General features: G+C 30.2%; 4 protein-coding genes across 5 annotated transcripts in view; 1 reads left to right on the top strand and 3 right to left on the bottom strand.

The window, feature by feature from the left end:
• LOC129912063 (calmodulin-A-like) overlaps positions 1 to 21,168 on the bottom strand; it is a 235,590-nt gene that overhangs the window by 184,703 nt on the left and 29,719 nt on the right. The window lies entirely within an intron of this gene.
• On the top strand, positions 8,985 to 10,528 carry LOC129912550 (vitellogenin-1-like). The gene is made up of 5 exons (XM_055990847.1): positions 8,985 to 9,263; positions 9,338 to 9,597; positions 9,660 to 9,795; positions 9,848 to 10,369; positions 10,521 to 10,528. The coding sequence occupies exons 1-5, from the start codon at positions 9,038 to 9,040 to the stop codon at positions 10,526 to 10,528; spliced, it is 1,152 nt and encodes a 383-aa protein (XP_055846822.1). The 5' UTR covers positions 8,985 to 9,037.
• On the bottom strand, positions 12,653 to 14,192 carry LOC129912059 (vitellogenin-1-like). Its single transcript, XM_055990161.1, has 4 exons — positions 13,800 to 14,192; positions 13,480 to 13,739; positions 13,286 to 13,421; positions 12,653 to 13,230 (listed from the first exon to the last, which is right to left on the bottom strand). Exons 1-4 carry the CDS (start codon positions 14,023 to 14,025, stop codon positions 12,680 to 12,682), a joined length of 1,173 nt encoding a protein of 390 aa, XP_055846136.1. The 5' UTR covers positions 14,026 to 14,192; the 3' UTR covers positions 12,653 to 12,679.
• On the bottom strand, positions 18,416 to 19,562 carry LOC129912552 (vitellogenin-1-like). The gene is made up of 4 exons (XM_055990849.1): positions 19,532 to 19,562; positions 19,214 to 19,473; positions 19,018 to 19,153; positions 18,416 to 18,963 (listed from the first exon to the last, which is right to left on the bottom strand). Exons 1-4 carry the CDS (start codon positions 19,560 to 19,562, stop codon positions 18,416 to 18,418), a joined length of 975 nt encoding a protein of 324 aa, XP_055846824.1.

The following is a 21,168-nucleotide window of genomic DNA, read 5'->3' on the forward strand; positions in this document are numbered from 1 at the left end:
CCCTGGTGCTGATGGCATATATATTAACAGAGAGTGCAGCAGAAGCAGCAGCATCTAATCTTGATTGGAATCCTTTGAATATTGTCGCCAACCATCTGAATACATTACTTTCCAATGTCATCGACATGATATCATCAGCGGAGCCGGAGCCACACCGGAACACACCAAAGCAAGTTCTTTTTCACTCTCTCTATAGGTTAGGTTCTATAATGCTTGTATAGCAACAGCAATTCTGCGAATATCTATTTGAAGTTCTATCGTCTTTCATTGACACACAAAATGAAGAGGATTTTTGTTAAGAAACAGTGATGAATTCATCGATATGTCAAACTAAATAATGACTTAGGGCGACATCTGTAGGTGGGAATAGTAAATAACGACTGTCACCGCTATCGAAGTTATATGGAAGTTCGGTGAGTTTCACGAAACTTCTTAGAAATCATCTTAAATTAGGAATGAAATCCTGCTTTATAACAGATTCTAATAGTTTTTGGTTCGATAAAGTAAGCAAACAGAACTTAAACAGACAATTGACAATTGTAAGTAAGCAAACAGAACTAAAACAGCCAATTGACAACAAAAATTGAGGCCAATTGTCTGTTTTAGTTCTGTTTGCTTACTTTATCGAAACAAAAACTGTTATAAACTGGCATAAAGCGAAATTTCGTTCACATTTCGTTTCTCATTATCTGAATTTTTTATTTTTTAAAACACCGTTTTTTCATAGAGAACCAATTGCTTGATCACTATTCTCAAGAACTACTGTAAAGCTCCTTACTTCGGAAGAAAAGTGTAATACTTAATCATTTTGTTTCCTGCTTTAAAAATAAACCAATTCTTAAGGGCCTAACAGAATTCACAGTATTCAAAATCCAGCACTGAGAAAAAAAGTTTTAATTTAATCTAAACGAGACACAGTGTCTGAAGCCCTCACCATCATCATGTGTATGTGTATCCTGCAAAGGCTCTTCGTCGTCGTCGATCGTCCTAGTCATTGTCACTTTTTGCAGGTAGCGAACATAAATCTTAATAAGAAATTGAAGCAAAGTCAAACGCATTTGAATATTAATCGGTTGTCACTCAAATTAGTGACACCGTTTTACCAAGAACTATATATGGTAGAGTGTCATTTTTAGATGGTGTTGAACAAACAAGAAAGCGCATCTCCTCCATGAGTTTACCTGGCACCGAGGCTATATGGAAAATCTTCATGTTTAATTTGAATATCGACACCATACTTAGACATATAATTGTTGGTACAAACTCTGGATAGACGTCAAAGATAATTCTATAAATATTTAATTTTCTACTTTGAGCATAAGATCCAGACAACTACACGTTTAACACGATTTGAAACGTCAAAAAAAAATATGAAGCACGTATCCTATCACTTTGTTTGTTTTATTTATAAGAAGACAAAAAAAAATACAATTTAATGATATTTAAATAGACAGAGGCTTAGACTTTATTTGCAAACCACTGCTTGGGTACTTCATGTTTTTGTGGGCTGCCAGAGGAAGAGGATTTTTTTTGGTATTGTATACATAGCTGTGGCTGTGTTTTGGTAGACATTGGGGAATTTGATAGAAAATAATGGGCACAGAATTGTATTGATTAATTGTTTTCAAGAGGGGCTTTAACTACCATGCAGCTTATAAGCAAATACAATTTTGTTTTATTAAATAGTGCTTTATTTTTGCACAATTTTAAAATAAAATTGCAAAAGTAAATTTCAAAGCGGCCTAAGAGCAATATTGAAATGAATTGGCATCACTGGCTTGGTGACGTTTGAACTGTTGGTCGTTCCAAGAAAGCATTGATTGCATTCGATTGCGACATTGCGTATCCTTTAAAGGTTCCTGGAATAATACCATTACGTAGATAGACACACTTTTTTTTAGAATGTGCGAACATTATCTGCATATCAAGCCTTAACTATAACTTATGCTTTTGCATCGTTTTTTTCTCGTAGACTTCATAAAGCTTCTATAAAGCTTACCTAATAGGAAACAATTGTGCCCATGATTATGATAGTGGACTAAGTCACTTTTTGCATTGTTTAAAGAAAAACTTACATAATAATTTTTTTTATAACGATTTAATTATATTTCTTTTATGAAATCACTAGAGGAGCAATAAAGAAGTTTATTTACTAAAATTTCGCCTTCAAATAAACTTTACCCCTTAAATTATAATTATTTTTAGGCTAGATTTGATGGCATTTTTAGGAGTGACTTAGTCAACTTTCATAATTAAGGGCACAATTATCTTTTAAAAGTTATAACATCGTTAAAAGTTTCTTTTAAAACTTTTAGCAGTCTTTCAAGAATTCTTATGGCGAACTTCGGTAAGATTTCGATAAGTTTATGAAAGTTAGACGAAGTAGAGACTTCGAAAAGCATGTTTTTCTTACACGAAGAAAAAAGTGTCACCTCAAAATAAGATGATGCGAACATTAAATTTCACCACCTTAAAATAAGGTGATATCCTCTTAAACTCAGTTAAATTTAATGTGAACTTCATCTTATTTTAAAAATCATCTTAAAAAAAAACCGACCAAAAATAAAAATTTTAAAATTTTATTTTTACGTGAAGTAAAGTAAGCGGTTAAATACGGACCACAAATTAATTAACATTTTAGCATTGGTTCATATTTGTAACAAAAGACTAGTTAATTTGTATATATGTTACCATAAAATTGAAGACATAAATTCACTTGATAAAAAAAAATAGCACAAATAAAACAGTCAATTTACTCAAATCACAAGAACAAAATTGGGTATAATATAAACCACTTGGTTTTTAGAAATAAACGAATAAAAGGGCAATTTTCGGTTTATTTCAAATTATTACAGGTTTTAAATAGCAACGGAAATTTTTCTTCAATATCTTAATATTTTTTCATGATGTCCGGTTTAATCCACTCCTCCTTTTACATGGTCCATATTATCCTTCCTAAGGTAATCTATATTACTCGCACAGGGTCTTTTGTACGTTAATGGACATGGTTCCATTTCGATAACAGTTTTGTGAGCTAAGAAAAGTTGGACCATAATAGCCATTTACATTTCATTAATTTACACCTATCAGCTTTTTCAATTAATTCCTTTTTTGTAAGTTGTTCTATATGACGTGAGGACTGAGGAGTGTTTTTTCCAAAGGGGATAAAATAACTTTTGACTTTTTCAAAGTAGGTAGTGAAGGTATAATTTCCTTCTCTTTAAATGTATTGGTATGATAAGGGTTGCGGCTGAGCTACTTTATGTAGCTGAATTCTATTTCCAAGTATCCGTCCGGATTTTTTCCTATAAGCTGCGAACCTTCAGGAAGGTCTTAGATCTTTTTTTGGCAGAATTGATTAAAAAGTTCAATGATGGTTTCGATATATCCTAAGGTGTTTTTTAAACTGTTTGGTTAATAGGAAAATGTTTCGAATGTTTTCCTGGAAACAAGTACATTGAATTTCACTAAAACTGATTCAAACTTGTGATTTGGTTAAATTTTACTAAGAACTACCCTACTGTTCATTCATTCGTTTGGTTTTAGTTAACAGAGAAAACTTTTATTTGGGTTGGCGCGGATTTGTGGCGCCCGCCACCAACAAATAAACTATTTCAGTGTTCGGTTCTGTCATTTCCCTTTCCGTTACATTCAAACTCAAATCAACGTGAAATTTTGTGTCATCTTCATCACTACGGAATCAGAGAGTAATCCCATAGTGTAGGTACACATACACAACATAGTTCTGGACTATGCACGAGAACACGAACTACATTATGGTCACATTGGTTTTTATCCTGGTGGGATTTGATTTGATTCAATCTCCCAAAATGAAAACAGCACACACAGTGTAGTTGCTTCTGCTAGTGCACGTGGACAGGATACTTTATTTTTGTATTTATTTTTTTTCCTGGTACGGAACATGCAGACTGTGGTGTGTCACACAATCGGCACATGAAGATTTTTTGCCTTTAAATTCAGCATAAATTATGTATCAGATGTTTTGGTTGTATACGAGATTCGATCCCTATCCGCACAATTTGGTCTAAAATGAAAGCATGACTGAGGCCTACGACACGACGATGGTTGAATTTGTTTTTTTATTTTATATCTCGATTATTAAATGGTTTACATTTTTTTTTATTTTGGATTGAATGGGAAAAGCTTTTAAATAAATCAAAAACCTTAAATGAATAGTAGCGAAAAATGTATCCACAGAGGAACGTCACATTTTTAATCAGTTTGGGGAGCATATATGTATATGAGCGTCTTTAAGATGCTGTATAACGAATCCAAAAGCATTTTTGACTTTGAAATAAAAAAAAATAGATTTTCGACATTTAAAAACCACAACAAAACTATACTTCTTTCACTAAATTAGAGTTAGCTTAGAGGGTCTCTGTGGCGTATGCGTAACTCAGAAAACGAAAAAAATAATAATAATAATTGTAATCTTATTACAAAATAAAATGACTTACTAGGTCGCACGAACATCTTCTAATGATTCAAAGCACTTACGTATTAGTTGGCTATTTGAATTGTATATCTTTATGGTATATTAATAAACACTGTTCCAAACAAAAAAAAAAATTATTTTTAAATAAAAAATGTTTCGATTTTGTTTCTTTACTTCTAAAAAAAACACCCTTTCACATAAAAAAAATTTATAGACTTACATTATTCGTAATTCAAATTGGAAAGAGAACATATTTAATGAATTTCGTAAGGGTAACATTTATACCATTGATTTTATCGACTTATCGCGGATTTTTCAATATTTCCCAAAACAACACCCTTTAACCTAAAATATTTGTATAGACTGTTCAGGTTCTTGGTTTCTGTTGTAAATGAAACATTTTTACCAAATTTCATTGGTGTAACAATATTTTCCTAGTTTTTGTGGTATTAATTCCGAATTTCATCATTTCTTAAAAAAAAAAACACCCTTTCACTCAAAATAATTTTGTACACTTTATAAATTCTTAATTCTTATACCAACCAAAACATTTACACCAAGTTTTAAAAATTAATACAATTTAAGTCAGCTGTTATTATACCTTCCTCACACACAACTTAACCCATCAAAAAAACACCCTTTCACCAAAAATAATTTTAAGAACTATGTGAATCCTTTGTCCCTGCTTTATCTAAAACCTTCATCCCGAATTTCATTAGTGTAGCACGTTTTTCCCATGGGTTTCGGTTATATTTTACCTGTTGAAGTCAAAAAAACAAGCACTCTTGTTTTCAATCGGCTATAACTTCTCTTAGAGCAATCGTATTGACTTTAATTTTATGTCATTAGATTCAGCATCAAAAAATACCTTGAAAACATGTGTCATATGATGATATTCGACAAACAATTTTTTTCAGTATATTTTTGACCTTCACCCCCTCTTTCTTGTCCGCGAAAAAACACCCTTTTTTTTATTTCTTGATTTTTTGTACTATTTTACCTGTACTACTAAATCTAACACTCTGTTTGAAAAAAATAAAATAAAACAAATTTAAAATAAAAAGAAAAAAAAAAAAAAAAGAAAGAAATTTTTAAAGTTCTATAGAAAGTACTATAAGGTATATTTAAAAAAAAAAGTTAATCATAAAAAGTTAACCATTAAATACATTTTTTCTAAAAAAAAAAAACTCAAAATCACATTAACAGTTTTTGACAAAATCTGCTCTTAAGAAAAACTATCAACAAATACTATTCGGGTTTTTTCGCCCATTTTAGCAATTTTAAAATGTTGCGTAACATTCAGTAGTAACTACAACCAACTCGCTCAAAAATTATAACAAACGAATTTCATACGTTATCTACGAAAAGAACTTATTCACAATTAAAATTTATTTCATTTATGATTGTCAAATGTTTTATTTTTAAACACAAATTTCTATGAGTTTAACTTTAATATTGGCAAATAAACACGTGTAGTCAACAAAATTAAAAATCAAACTTTTAATATTTACTTTGAATTGGCAAATAATTGTACAAGTGTTATTTTTTTTGGTTATCAAAAGTAGGTACTTTTTTTTTTTGGAAAAGTTTATATGCGTAGTCTATTGTTCTAGATTTTTTTTAACACAGAGAAATAACTGTGATAAGTTAGGAAATAAATACTGCACAACTGGTTTACACGCTTGGAATGCTTATAGAGTGTTATAGATTTTTAATGACAAAAGAATTATAAGAGAACAATGAAATTAAAATTAATTTTTTTAAACAATTCTATAAGAAATTTTGTAAAGCCACTAAGACATCCTTTGAAACTGTTTTTACCTCAAAGCAAAAAAAAAAAAAAACAATTTTGAGGAAAATACCGATTCAAAAACAATCTTCTTGCGTATAATACAAAAATTTTCAAAAGTTTAACAAAAATAAAGACTCAAGCTAAATTTTTTCAAAACAAAAAAAACCTTTACCATTCTATTAAAAAAAAACTTGACGGTAAATTTTTTTACATTTCAGTATTATTATTTGAACATACCTATAGCGAATGGGTTAGTTAATTTGTTTCAATTGAACCTTTTGATGACTTTTCTTATGATGGGTTGCCCATGATGAGCTGTCCTAATAATGATAATTACATGTGCTCATCATTATGAAAGTGGACTAAGTCTCTTTTTGCATTGTTTGAAGAAAAACTTACATGATAATTTTCTTGTAACGATTTAATTATATTTCTTTTATGAAATCACTAGAGGCTAGATTTGATGCCATTTTTAGGAGTGACTTAGTCCTCTTTCATAGCTAAGGGCACATATGTACATATATAGGCATGTGCAAATACAGTTTGGACTAGATCTATAGTTGAATTTTAGTGATTTTAACACAATACATAGAGATAGAATCTTTAAAGTTGAATTTGATAAATCCAATATCAACCCTACTCATTGAATTGTTCAGCGAATTGTTGTTTAATGTCGTTTTCTTTCACTCTATTAAGGAGTACTCTAAATTTTTACTCCTTTTTCTGGAGTGAAAGAAAATAATGAGAGTAATTTTTTTTTTGTAATTGTGTGTGTGACAAGGCAAAAATGGATAATTTCCATGAAAAAAATAGTGATAACAGGCCTAAGGAAAAATTTTATGAATTGAAAAAAAAAATTAATATTAATCACATATGAAGCATAATAACTCTGCTTCTACGTCTTTGCGTCTTCGTGTAGAAGCGCACTTAGTTTTACTTTTGGTATATTTTTCATTACGCTTCTGATCGGGGTTTTCAGCCTTATTGACACACATCCATAGTTTAATAGTTGTAAAATAAAAATATCCCATCAACGCAGAAAAAAAATGGTATTTTTTTGCTATATGGCACAGGATTTTGTTGTTATTGATGAGGAACACTGGCTGAAAATTTTTTTTATTCGGTTTTCAATTTCATTTTGGAAAAAGTGAAGAATTAACGAAAAAAAATGGAAGAAATATATCTGGCGGAATATAATACAATAGAAAATATATTCATAATGGTTGTTTTTGTTAATAACAAAAGAGTTTGAAAAAAAAACTTTTCGCATTTTTCACTTTTCAAACAAAATTTTAAAATGTCAAACTTCAAATTCATAAGTGTGTATGCAAATCGGTGTAAATCTAACTAAAAATGTGGAGTAAATACGGGGTACTCCGTAGTACTAAAATTACTCCGGAGTAATTTTTTTGTTTACACTTTTGTGGCGTCAAAGAACACAAAACCTTCAAAAGTGCAAAAATAAGTACTAAAAGGGTACTCTCATCGGAGTGAAAGAAAACGACATAAGACTGAACGCGGGTAAACTGACTTAGAGAAAAAATAGCTAATAATTCAACAGTAGAATCTTAGTTCGTCAATTCAAGATCTCTCAAATACATGATGTTTGGAACCCTTACTGATTTTTGTTTTAAATTGACAAAAGAGAAAAATGATTTTACATTGTTTTTTAATAATGCTTTTTTAATATCCAACTTATCGCTAATTTACTTGAATACTGTCATAATTCAATAATCACGAATTTTGAGTTATTAATGCAGAAGTAATTGGTATAAAGTAATTTTTAATTATATTTCCCTTCATTTCATAGCTTTTAAAACTGATGGAGAATGAACACTAGTTTTGTTTTAGAAACTAACTTTTTACATAAATAGATCGATACTAAATTTAAAACTCGTTTTCTGGAAAAAAAAAACATTTTTTAGTCATGACAGTTTACAAGTAAATAAGTATATGCCCTTTACATAAAACTTACTAAGAACTAAAAAAATGTTTATACTTTACTAAAATAATCATAATTAAATTTTTGGCTAAGTGTGAAAATGTTTTTTGTCAGGATTGTTAATGTGGAGTTAGCAATTTTTAGATCAAAGTTCACGATATGATAAACGTTCCAAGCCTTGTATTTTCTTAAAGTACTCTCATGAAGACGAAAAACCTGTGGCCATCTACAAAATGAATGAACTGAACAAACACAATGTGTCGCCACCTAGCAGAATAATTAATTTTATAAATTCATCAAAATTTACAAAAGATGTTTTTGATATTTTCTCGTTAAACAGTCAAAAGATTTGCCTACAAGAAGAGTTTCATGACAACTTTTTCGATACGAACGATCAGTTAAAACTTAAAAGATATACGCAACAAGCGTATCGAAAAACCAATTTTTTTAAACCTGACAACATTAAAACTGGAAATAGCTGAAATTAATAAAAGAATTAATCTTGCCAACCGCTGCTGCCTGTGACTTTGAGCAGGCAACTGACCAGCAAAGACCTGTCAAAAGACATATGCGATATAGTTGAATTTTCAATCGACCTATTTTTCAAAAAGCGCTAATATTAATGACATAGGGTAGCTATGCTTCATAAAAGATAAATTAAAGCTTTTCCTTGTGTTTTCTTAATACAAAAAAAACGACTTTCGAAACTTCTGCACGCAAAATATATACAAACAACTAAAAATGTTGAGTAGAAATTCTTCAAGCAAGTAATTTCAATCTTATCTAATCAGTTAGTTTAATCTTCTCAAACTCTTATCACCTCGGATTAGATTGTTATCTTATCAAGATGAAATTTGCTGCTATAACTATCTTCTTTTCATTGATCCTTTTACATAGTTCTGAAAGTGCTATTACTTTTGGAGATATTTTAACAGGTTCAAAAGATACTCTAATTGGTGTTGTAAGTAATGTAGGAACTTTGATTCCTACCCCTACCCAATTTTTTAGTGGTACAAAGAACCTTCTTGCCGGATATCCAATCGAAGTTGTATCAACAGCAATTAATGAAGTTTGTAAGTTCAAAAAAAAAAAAAACACACACACAAAAGTAAAGATATTTGTCAAAATAAAAATAATTCATTTCAAGGCTCAACATTGATGTATTCAGACTCAATTACACCAAAAATTATGCCCGATTTAAAAACAATGAATTTTCAATTCATAACTCCATGTCAAAAATACCTCATTCCAATTCTTAGTCCTGGTGATCTTTTGAAAATTGGAGCTTTTGATTTTTCCAAGAAAACTGTGATATTAGTTACTGGATGGAGAACAACAATTGATAATTCGGATACAATAGTCGAACTATCCAAGGCATACAATTGTCGAGGCGGTGTTAACTTTATTGTATGATCTGAAAATCTTTAAAATATGTTTTCAAGTTGAAATATAACCTTAAACCTTTATAGGCAATTGACGTTGCATCTGCTGTTGATACCCTTTTCACCTGGTCAGCTCTGAATACGGAAAAACTTGGTGAATACTTGGGACAAGCTTTAGCCGATTTAGTTAAATATATCCCAGTGGAAAGTCTTCATCTGATTGGTAAGTCATTTCGAACTCGAAAGCAGCCTTTATAAATAATCTTTTTCTTTAGGACATAGTTTAGGAGCTCATATTGTTGGTGCTGCAGGACGTACATTCACCGAAATTACCGAACAAAAATTACCACACATAACTGGTTTGGATCCAGCCAAACCATGTTTCAATGAAGGCGAGAATCTGTCAGGTCTTATGAGAGGTGATGCCCAGTTCATAGATGTCATTCACTCTAATCCAGGTGTATTGGGTAAACGAGACCCCACGGGAGATGTAGATTTTTATCCCGATGGGCTTGCACCATTGCCAAAAGGATGTCTTACTGTAACTTGTGCTCACTCTAGAGCTTGGGAATACTACGTTGAGAGTGTTTATCCAGGAAATGAATTCAATTTTATGGCTTACCGCTGTAATTCGTTGTTGAAACTTCAACAAGGCCGATGTTCAAGAAATATTGCGACACCAATGGGTTATGCTTCAGTAAATAGTTTAAAAGGTAACTATTTCCTTGAAGTGCGTGGTTCATCACCATTTGGTTTGAATGGTAATAAAACACGAGATGAGGCAAATGCTATGTGCGGTACTTGTCAATTATTTACAAAAAGTTTTACTTTGAATTAATAAAGTTTTGATAATGCAATAAAAATATATTAAAAATTAAGTTAAAAAATGAAAATTATAAAAAAAAAATAATGTAAAATACTTGTAATCTTTTTGATGTCATTTTTTAGGTGAATAATTGTTAAACAAAACCCAATATTGTAAACAAATCTCTTATACTTCGAGAAAAATTAAATTAAGCGTATAAAAACGGACAAAAATTCATATAAAAACTTAAAAAATCGTTAAAGATTAAAATTTTTTGACTTAGAAATAACGGACACCCAAATGGGGTACCCTAATTAAATTTGTTAAGAACATTACATTAGAGATAAAAAACCAAGAATTTACAGATTTCATACAATTATTTCGGGTAAAGGGACAAGACAATTTAATTTATCTTCAATAAAATTTATATTTTTGTGGTACCTACCGATTTTTCTTCCAGAAAAAATTGCATAATTTACATGCAAAAACGCTTTGGAAAAAATTTAAAACAAAGTAGTTTTAAAAATTTTAATACAGGTTTTAAGTTGAAGCTTCTACTCGAAAATAATAATGAAAAACCATGCTGCTACTGTGGGAAAATACATTTAATTTCTAAGTAAATGCCAGTAATGAGGTGTTTTCTAATATTTTTTCATCACATAAATTCCTAAAATTTACAACATTTTTTCAAAAAAATTTAGCCAAACCAGTATAAGAAAAAGTGGGACTTTCAATTAAATTTTTGTCTCAGGACTGTAATATCCTTCGACTTTTCCCAAACGAATTTTATTTGAAAAGTCAATAATTAAATAAGCTAGATATAGATAATCACATCTTAAATTCACAATCATTTTCGGACATCGTTACAAAATCACTCGTGGGAGTGAAGTTGCATTAGAAAAGATATACAAAATTCTTTCCAACTTAGACTGATATTTAGGAAAAGTGTACAAACAGTCAGATGAACAAAAAAAAAAACCAAAGAAATGGTAACGAAGTTATGAATACCAGAGTTATGCGCGACAGAGTTACGCGCGTCAAAGTTACGCAAAACCGAAGTTACGAAAAACCGAAGTCATGAAAGACCGAAGTTATGAAAGACCGAAGCTACTTAAAACTGAAGTTATGAAAAACCAGAGTTATGAACACCAAAGCTATGAAACGATGTTTTTGGGTTGGCAACCATTGAGATGAACGATATACGGGAGGAACGTATCAAAAAGCTGGAGCGTATAGGTTGAGTCAAGGCTAGAAAAAAATTGTATGGAACGGGGGTATCTAATATAAATTAGCACTTAAATACACAAAATTTTGAAAGAAATAGGTTCGAAATTTATTTTTTAACTTTTTTTTTCAAAATTTTGATTTTTTAAAAACTAGTCAATTAAACAGCTTTATTTAAAATCATATTAAAATATATAGTTTTGGACTTTACAAAAACGTACAGTACGTTACTTTTAGTGTAACCTTTGATTTTAAATATTTTTTTTTTTTTTAATTAAGTTATTTTTTTAGAAAATCCCCCCTAGCGCTCTAGCTTTTTGGTATGTTACTCCCGTATATCCTTCATCTCAATGGTTGCCAACCCAAAAACAACGTTTCATAGCTTTGGTGTTCATAACTCTGGTTTTTTATAACTTCGGTTTTTCGTAACTTCGGATTTGCGTAACTTTGACGAGCATATCTGTCGCTCATAACTCTGGTATTCATAACGTCGTCGGTTTCCCATTATTTTTTAATGCAAGAGATCCAATTTACAACTTTATACCGACCAGCGTGATTTTTTCTGCACTCTATAGAGTACTTCTCAGGACATTCTTCGATGAAGGTATGAAACCTTTTAATAGACATAATAAAGTAAATGACAGCCCAATCAAGACAAAGCCGAAAACTTTTTTTTTATGAAATGACGTAATAGAACAGATTATACATTGTATACTTTTTGGCATATCTAATTTCAAAAAAAAAATTATGTATTGCATACTCTTCGCCTGATCATCAATAAATCAAAAAATATTTCCTTGCTAAACAACTATTAATTTACTATGTATAACTTTTCCGTTTTAAGCTGCAGATAACATTTTTGAATAAAAAAAAAACCAAGATGGCCCAAAAACATTATGGAAGAAAAAACCCAGCATCGATTAAAATGAGGCTTTTGCTAAAATTATGCATGAGCATTAAAACATGGCAGTTAAAACAACGAAAATAATCTCACCGAAAAAAGAAAGATAAAATGCAAACCTCTTCTAATTGATGAGGCATTCAAACAAAATTTTTCATCAACAAATAAATTTATTTTTTACTTTCCAGCATTTTGTACACAACTACCACAATAAACATTTGCATTCTCTCGTTGTTTACTACCATCCATACCAAATGGCGATGAGCCACGAACTTCAAGGAAATAATTTCCCTTCAAATTACTTGTTGCTGCATAGCCCATTGGCGCTGCTGGAGTTTTTCCACATCTATTCTGCTTCAATTTCGCCAACGAATTACAACGTTTTGCCATAAAATTATTCTCATTTCCTGGATAAACACTTTCAACGTAGTATTCCCAAGATCTCGAATGAGCACAAGTTATACTCATACATCCAGTTGGCAAAGGAACAACTCCATCGGGATAGAAATCCACATCACCAATGGGATCACGTTTTCCCAAAACACCTGGATTAGTGTGAATGATATCTACGAATTCAGCATCACCACGCATTAGGCCAGAAAGATCTTCGCCTTCATTGAAACAAGGTTTGGCTGGATCTAAACCTGTGATGCGAGCTATTTTTTCGTCGGTAAGTGCGGTGAATGATCGTCCTGCTGAGCCACAAATATGAGCTCCCAAACTATGACCTAAAAAAAACTGGGTAAAATATGTTGCTTCTAATTTTATGAAAGAACTACCCACCAATCAGATGAATATTTTCTCGGGGGATAACTTGGGCTAAGTCAGCTAAACCTTGTCCCAAGTATTCTCCAAGTTTTTCGGTATTCAGAGCGGACCATGTGAAAAGAGTATTCACACAAGATGCAACGTCGATTGCCTATTTAAGTTTGAAATTTAGTAAAAAGGACTAAAATTTAAGGATATTTGGATCATACAATGAAATTAACATCGCCTCGACAATTGTAAGCCTTCGATAGCTCGTCTATTGTGTCCGATGAGTCAATTGTTGTCCTCCATCCCGTTACTAAAATCACAGTCTTTTTGGTTGGATCAAAGGCTTTAATTTTATAAAGATCCTTAGAACTTAAAATCGGAATAATGTGCTTTTCGCAAGGAGTTATAAATTGGAAATTCATTGTTGCCAGGTCTGGCATAACTCTTGTTTGAATCGATTTTGAGTGCATCAATGTTGAGCCTTAAAGTAGATTTGATTAAAGATTTACTTTGAAATTCTTTTTTTTTTTTTTTTACTTACAAACTGAATTCATAGTATCTGCCAAATACTCCAACGGATATCCGGCAAGATTGTTCTTTGCAGCTCCAAAAAGCTGGGAAGGTGTAGGAAGATAACTTCCTACATTAGTTACCATGCCAATAACATTATCTTTAGCTCCTGTTACAATGTCTTTTAAAGTCATTGAAGAATTAACTGAGCTTTGGAAAAGGACCACTGATAAAAGAGTTAAAGTAATCAACTTCATGTTTGAAAAAAACAGGATAATGCTTAGCAGTGGTACTGGCTTGAGATTGAAGATCAAACTAAATTATTTGGCAAATGTCTGGGTTTAAATAGGCAATTTAAGAATTTGCCATATTAACTTTTTTAATTATTTGTATTTGTTTCTAAATTCTAAGAATTATTTGTTCATGTTTTAGAATGAAAAATAAAAACATAAAGAAGAGTTTTCAAAAAAAAAAAAGAATTTAAAAACACCTGTTCAATTATTGAAAAGCCTAATACATTTTTAAAATTAGTTTTTTTTATATTCTTTGGACCACACTCTACGATTTATGATTATGTTTTAACGTAAGCTAATATGTGTTTTGTTTTTTTCTTAAAAAAAAAAAAACTTGCAAAAAATTGTTTGAACAGATTGGAAAAGTCTATGAACTATACAGGAAATTAACTAGAAGAAAAAGAATACAATTGCGTTTATTAGCTAATTTGTTTATTTATTTAATAAGTTTGTCTAAAATACAACGTCGTTAATTCATTGTTTTGTTCTGATCAAAGTAATGGCGTAGGAACAAAAGGAGCATGTAAGAGACAAAAACTAGAGTATTTGATACAATTATGTCCGTTGGCGTCGTCGGCGCACAGTGTGACAAATCGCTCATTTAGCGGAATTTAATTTAAAAAAATCACTTGCAAGAATCTATGCAAAAGGAGGTTTTATGTGAAGCTTATACCTTTTGCTAAGTAAGTGTGATTAAATTTTTGAGTGGAGATAACGTAGACAAAAAATAACTGATCTTAAAGTTAGAATTTGTGATTTTTTTAGGTAAAATTGAGGTTTAAAGGTGCTTTAATGGTTACTATGGTTTTTTAAGTATTTTTTAATTTGTTATGAAAATTTTTGTGTGATTTTTATTAAATATAATACAGGAACATATCAATTTAAGTAAAATCTCATTTCATATGATGTTCAATACTTTGTTATTTTGCTTAAAAGTTGAAAAATCGTGTTTTTTGGGTTAATTTTTACATTAAATGGAGATAATTTAAAATTATTCCGCATTATTCCATTGAGAATCCATATTAATTTTAAAGCTTTATATATTAGCTTTCCTTTTGCATTTTAAGTGGCTGCGCATAGCTGCGACACCCATACATTTTTTTTTCATTTTCGAACTAGCCTTCCAGAAAATTAAAAACTATGGAAAGAATCAAAAATAAAATTATAAGGATTGTTATGTTAATTTGAAACGTTTTTTGTGTGTGTTTTTTTTTTTTTTGCCATTAACAGGTGTATTAAATGGTCTTTATTCTTGTTTTCTAAAAATAATTTTCGAAATTTAAAGACGCAAATTCTTGATGTTTGGGTGTCTTAATCTAAAATTAAATTCCCTGCACCACCAGTGCTAACTGAATAATTACAGGGGTATCTAATTTTTGTTTTTCAGGCACCTAAAGCTTCCAACTAACTCTATGTGTTAAATTTCAAAGACCGTTTTTGTAAGTGGCACTGTTAATGCCAAAGTTATCGAAAATACCCAAAAAATATAAGTCTGATAAAAAAAGTTGTTTCCTTATGTTTCAATTTTCTTAAAAAATAGAAGGCATAGGAACATATGGTTTTTAGTTATTGAAAAAGAATCAATTGAGACAGTTGGATGTATTAATCAATTTTGTATTGACATCCACAGTCTCTAAAAAAATAGTATTCTATGTGTTTTTTTAAACTTTTTTTCCCCAAATTTTGACTTTGAAATCGATTATTTCAAAAAGTTTTTATTATAATAACATGATATAAAAATAACAATTCAGTATAAAACGTTAGCTTTTGAAAAAGGTTTCATTCATAACTGTGAGTGTTGCCGTCATTTTTAAATATGTTTTTCTTTATTTTAAGTATTTTTTTGAAAATTGCCCCTCCCTCTTAAACGGGGGGAGATTGACCCCCTCTCTGTTAGTAAAAAATGCTTGTATTTAACTCCTCTACAAGAATACGTTACAATTTTTCACCTTCTGAGTTATCGAACTTTTGCCCAAAAATTACCCCCATCAAACCTCTGTTGGCTAAAAATATGAAAAACTCTATTAACAAAATTGTTGCTAAATTTCATTTTATATTATAAAAAAATAATCCTCGAAAAGTTATAATCTGTGAGCGCTATTAATTTAATTCCGCTAGATGAGCGAATTGTCACACTGTGCGGCGTCGTTCAGTATGTCTGTTCGTCTGTCTTCGATTTTTCCCTCATAGCTTCTAAAATACTTATCATATTAATATTTTTTGTTTGATTAAATTAGTAGATTAGAAAATATAGTACCATTGTGAATAGCCTAACAATTAAAAAAAATTAAAAAAGAAAGATAAACATTGAGAAAAACTCAAAGTCCTTATCTCGTTTTCTCGCAATATTGCAAATCAGTCAACAACCCAAAGGCGATTTGGTTTAATTTTTTTTTTTTTTTTTAATTTTCAGCCATTGCAAAATCGTATCGTCAATTTAAACCGATTTAAGTGGTTTTACCTATTTTTTTCTCAGTCGATACTCAACCGATTTTTATAAGAAACACCTCTTTGAAATAGTTTATAAATACATATATATTAAAAATATAATGTTTTAGTGCAAGTATATGTAGGGTAAGTGGGGGCAAGACCGCTCCTTTAATGTTTGACTGTCTTAAAAACCAATAAAAAACAAATTTTAATTAAAATAAAGATTTTATTCATTAAGTTAATTGTTTACCGTAGCAACTCTCCTTTAGAAAAAAATAAAAAATACTGAACCACTGGAACTGGCTACCAGAGCTTTTATTTTTTTTTTTTATTTATCTTTCGCAGAAAATGAACTTTCAATTATTATCGGCGGGCGGTCTTGCCCACACTTCCCCTATGTGAAAAATCGATGTAAATAAAACATTATTTTAAACATTCTTCAGTTTATGAAGTCTGTTTTTTTTTTTATCTAAACCAAATGTTGTATGGATATAATATTCAAACAAAATTAAAAAATTTCCATTTCACCATGTTCAACAAGTACTTCATCCCAAGAAAAATGTTTTTTTTTTTAAGTAAAAAAAGGTACTTTACTTTGTCATAAAACCATTTTCTTGCTCTCTCACTTTCTTCGTAATAACTCAATCAATTTCCAATAAAATTTCTATGTAGAAGTAAAAGTTCCATACCTTTTCTTGGAGTTGCCGTAATATGATTTTTTTTTTTCAAAACATCCATTTTTGGATTTAAAAAAAATCAAAATTTTTTGAAACGGTCGATGAAGTTTTTAGAAATTTCATTTTCATGAATAAAAATTTGCCATACCGATACCATACCAGTTTTTTTTTTTTTAATGAGTGAATATTTTTAAAATGGGAGAGTTAAGAAACCAGACTGTTTTATTTAAAGGGTTTTCTTTTGAGGAGAATGAAAAGTTGAAATTTATAACTTAAATTTTATTTCGAAGTAATGAAAGCAAATATGAAACCCAGCAATAGGATCCTTGCGAACATTTCTAACTATCAAAAATTGAAAAAAAGTTTCACGGCAAATAAGGAATAAATATTGATCATCTTGGTATATATGAAAAATACGAATATTTTTTCTCTTTTACGAAATTCTTATTTCTTAGAGGAACACTGTTTTTTTAGTTATCACTCAAAAAATATTCATCTTTTAATAAAAAGGATTACAAATTTTTTAGATAAAATATTTGAAATTAATGTTTCATATGGCCAAATTTAATGAACTTAAATTTTCAAGCTTGATCAATCGTGTTCTCCTCCCCTAATCTTGCATAATTATGTGGTTTAAAAAAATCCAATGAAAAAAGAACAAGTATACACCACAGTGCATGTGGAAAACATGCAAAGAAATTGAATTACAATTTTGGCCTTAATTCTAACAATCCTTTATCGAAATTAAATAAACACTTGCATTCAAAATGTTCATCTTCTTGTCGTCAGTGTCATTTAGTAAACGGAAAAATATTTGTTCCGCCTCGTAAATTCAACTTATTTTAAAAATATTATAAACAAAAAAAAAAAATAAATAAATAAATACAAATTTAACACAAAACCAAGCAAAATATATAGATAGCATTTTTTATTATAGATTTTTTTACTTTTTAACCAAAAAGTCCTTTTCAGGGATTTTTTGATTCAATCTTATAAAATGACTGTAGTACCAGATCTCATTCAAAAGTCGTCAAAAAACTATATTACACATATTCCAAAACATTTATGAAAGAAAATATAAAATTTTGTCTAAAATTCAATTTCGGACTTAGCGAGGAGGTGCTTCTTTCTTTAATCGAACCACACGAGTGTGAATCCTTCACAATACAGAAAACAATTTTTTTTTTTTTCAATAAATAATAATCAAATAAAATCTTTATTTCTACAAATAACCTTCTAATTTATTTTTAACATTTATTAGCCAAATCCGTACCACACCAAACATATTGTTCCTCTCGTGTTTTATTACCATCCATACCAAATGGTGATGAACCGCGAACTTCAAGGAAATAATTACCCCTTAAATTACTTGATGTGGCATAACCCATTGGTGCAGCTGGAGTCTTTCCACATCTATTTTGCTTTAGTTTCGTCATCGAATTACACCGTTTTGCCATAAAATTATTCTCATTTCCCGGATAAACACTTTCAACATAGTAACGCCAAGCTCGTTCGTGAGCACAAAGAATAGTATAACATCCTGTTGGCAAAGGAATTATTCCATCGGGATAGAAATCCACATCTCCTGTTGGGTCCCGTCTGCCCAAGACACCCGGATTAGTGTGAATGATATCTACAAAATCGGCATCACCACGCATTAAGCCAGTCAGATCTTCGCCTTCATTGAAACAAGGTTTTGCTGGATCCAAACCTGTGATACGAGGTAATTTTTCGTCGGTAAGTGTGGTAAATGAACGTCCTGCTGAACCACAAATATGAGCTCCCAAACTATGACCTGAAAAAACAGGTTAAAAAATATTGCTTCCAATTTTATGAAAAAAAGACCAACCAATCAGATGAATGCTTTCCAGAGGTACAACTTGTGCTAAGTCAGCAATACCTTTTCCCAAATATTCTCCGAGTTTTTCGGTATTCAAAGCTGACCATGTGAATAGAGTATCCACACAAGATGCAACATCAATTGCCTATATTAAAGTTTAAAATTTAGTAAAAAGAACGAAAATTTACACATTTTCGAATCATACAATAAAGTTAACATCGCCTCGACAATTGTATGCCTTGGATAATTCGTCTATTGTTTGGGATGAATCAACTGTTGTCCTCCATCCCGTAACTAAAATCACAGTCTGCTTATTTTCATCAAAGGCTTTAATTTTATACAGATCCTTAGAACTTAAAATCGGAATGCTGTATTTTGCACAAGGTGTTATAAATTGGAAATTCATTGTTGCCATGTCTGGCATAACCCTTGTTTGAACAGAATTTGAAGATACCAATGTTGAACCTTAAAATCAGTTATGATACATTTTGTTTATCTTTGAATGGGTTGTGTTTTAATAAACTTACAAACAGAATTAATAGTTGATGAAACATATTCTAAGGATACCCGGCGATATAATTCTTTGCACTACTAAAAAAATTCCATGGTGAAGGTAGAAAACTTCCCATATTTTTGGCAACACCAACAACATTATCTTTCGTTTCATAGAGAATATTTTTTATAGAAAATGAATATACTGAACTTTGAAAAAGTAGCAAGGAACAAATAATTAAAATAGTCAACCTCATATTGAATCAAAAGGATAATAATTAAAATTCTAGGTGATACTGGCTTGGCCTTGTGAGTTAAACTGACTGATTTGTTAAATAATGTCTGGGTTTAAATAATTAAAATTCGTTATGTAACATTTAAACTTTTGTATTTGTTTTATTTGTTTTGACTGGGTTTGAATTATTTCTAAAAATAATTATTGTTTTATGTTTGCTTATTTTGGATAGAAAAAAAAAAATATCAGAAAAAATATGTATTTGTATTCTATGAAATAATAACTACCCTATATAATTTTCAGAACAGTAAACCCACAAAGGGAAATCCAAAATTGCACATGTATTTATCCAATAAGCTTTTGCAATCATAAATGTTTGTACTAAGTAAATGTTCAAAATTGTAGTGTTTAAATATACTCGTGCTTTTCGATAACTTCTTACAAAATATCGATAAATTGCAACTAGCCAAATGTCTTCAGGAACAAAATTAAAAAATCATTTTTTAAAAACGACCTATTATTTACACTGGACAACAAGTGGTTTATGAACTTTTCCGAAGGTTTTTATGATGCTGATCTTGAATCCAAAGTAAAAAATTTCTTATCAGTTCGCGTTTTCGAGATATTCGTTTTACAAAACCTAAATAATCGATTTTTTAGGCATTTGCCTACCAAATACAAATAATACTTTTCTTAAGATTTTGAGTTTGACGAGCTCGAATCCGAAATCAGAATTTTTCAATTAGCTTACGTTTACGAAATATTCTCGTTATAAAATCTCAGTAATCGATTTTTTGCTAGGTAGGTATATCTTTTTGAAGCATTTTCTTGGTTTTGTTTCAGGAACAAAACAATATTTTTCTAAATGTTGTGAGTGTGATAAACTCGAATCCAAAATTCAAATTTTTCTATCAGCTCGTGTTTTCGAGATATTCCAATTATAAAATCTCGATAATCGATTTTTTGCTATGTAGATACTTTTTAAGCATTTTCCTAGCTCACAGTGGTTTGGTCCCAGGACAAAATAAAAATACAATATAGGTTTTTGGAAGTCCTGAATTTGAATTCAAAATCAGAATCATTCTATCAGCTCGAATTTTCGAGATATTAGCGTTATAAAATTTCATGAATCGATTTTTGGCTATGTACTAAACGTTTCTCTAGCTTGCAGTGTTTTTTTTTTCAGGAACAAATTAGTTTTTTTCTAAAGGTTTGTTTTCTAAATATGAGCTGAATTTAAATCCGAAATCAGAATTTTTCAATTAGCTCACGTTTACGAAATATTCTCGGTATAAAATCTCAGTAACCGATATTATGCTATATATTATTAAACATTTTCTTGGTTTTGTTTCATTAACAAAACAATATTTTTCTAAATGTTGTGAGTGTGATTAACTCGAATCCAAAATTCAAATTTTTCTATCAGCTCGTGT

The sequence above is a fragment of the Episyrphus balteatus genome, chromosome 2, assembly GCF_945859705.1.
Source record: "Episyrphus balteatus chromosome 2, idEpiBalt1.1, whole genome shotgun sequence".
Lineage (NCBI taxonomy): Eukaryota > Metazoa > Arthropoda > Insecta > Diptera > Syrphidae > Episyrphus > Episyrphus balteatus.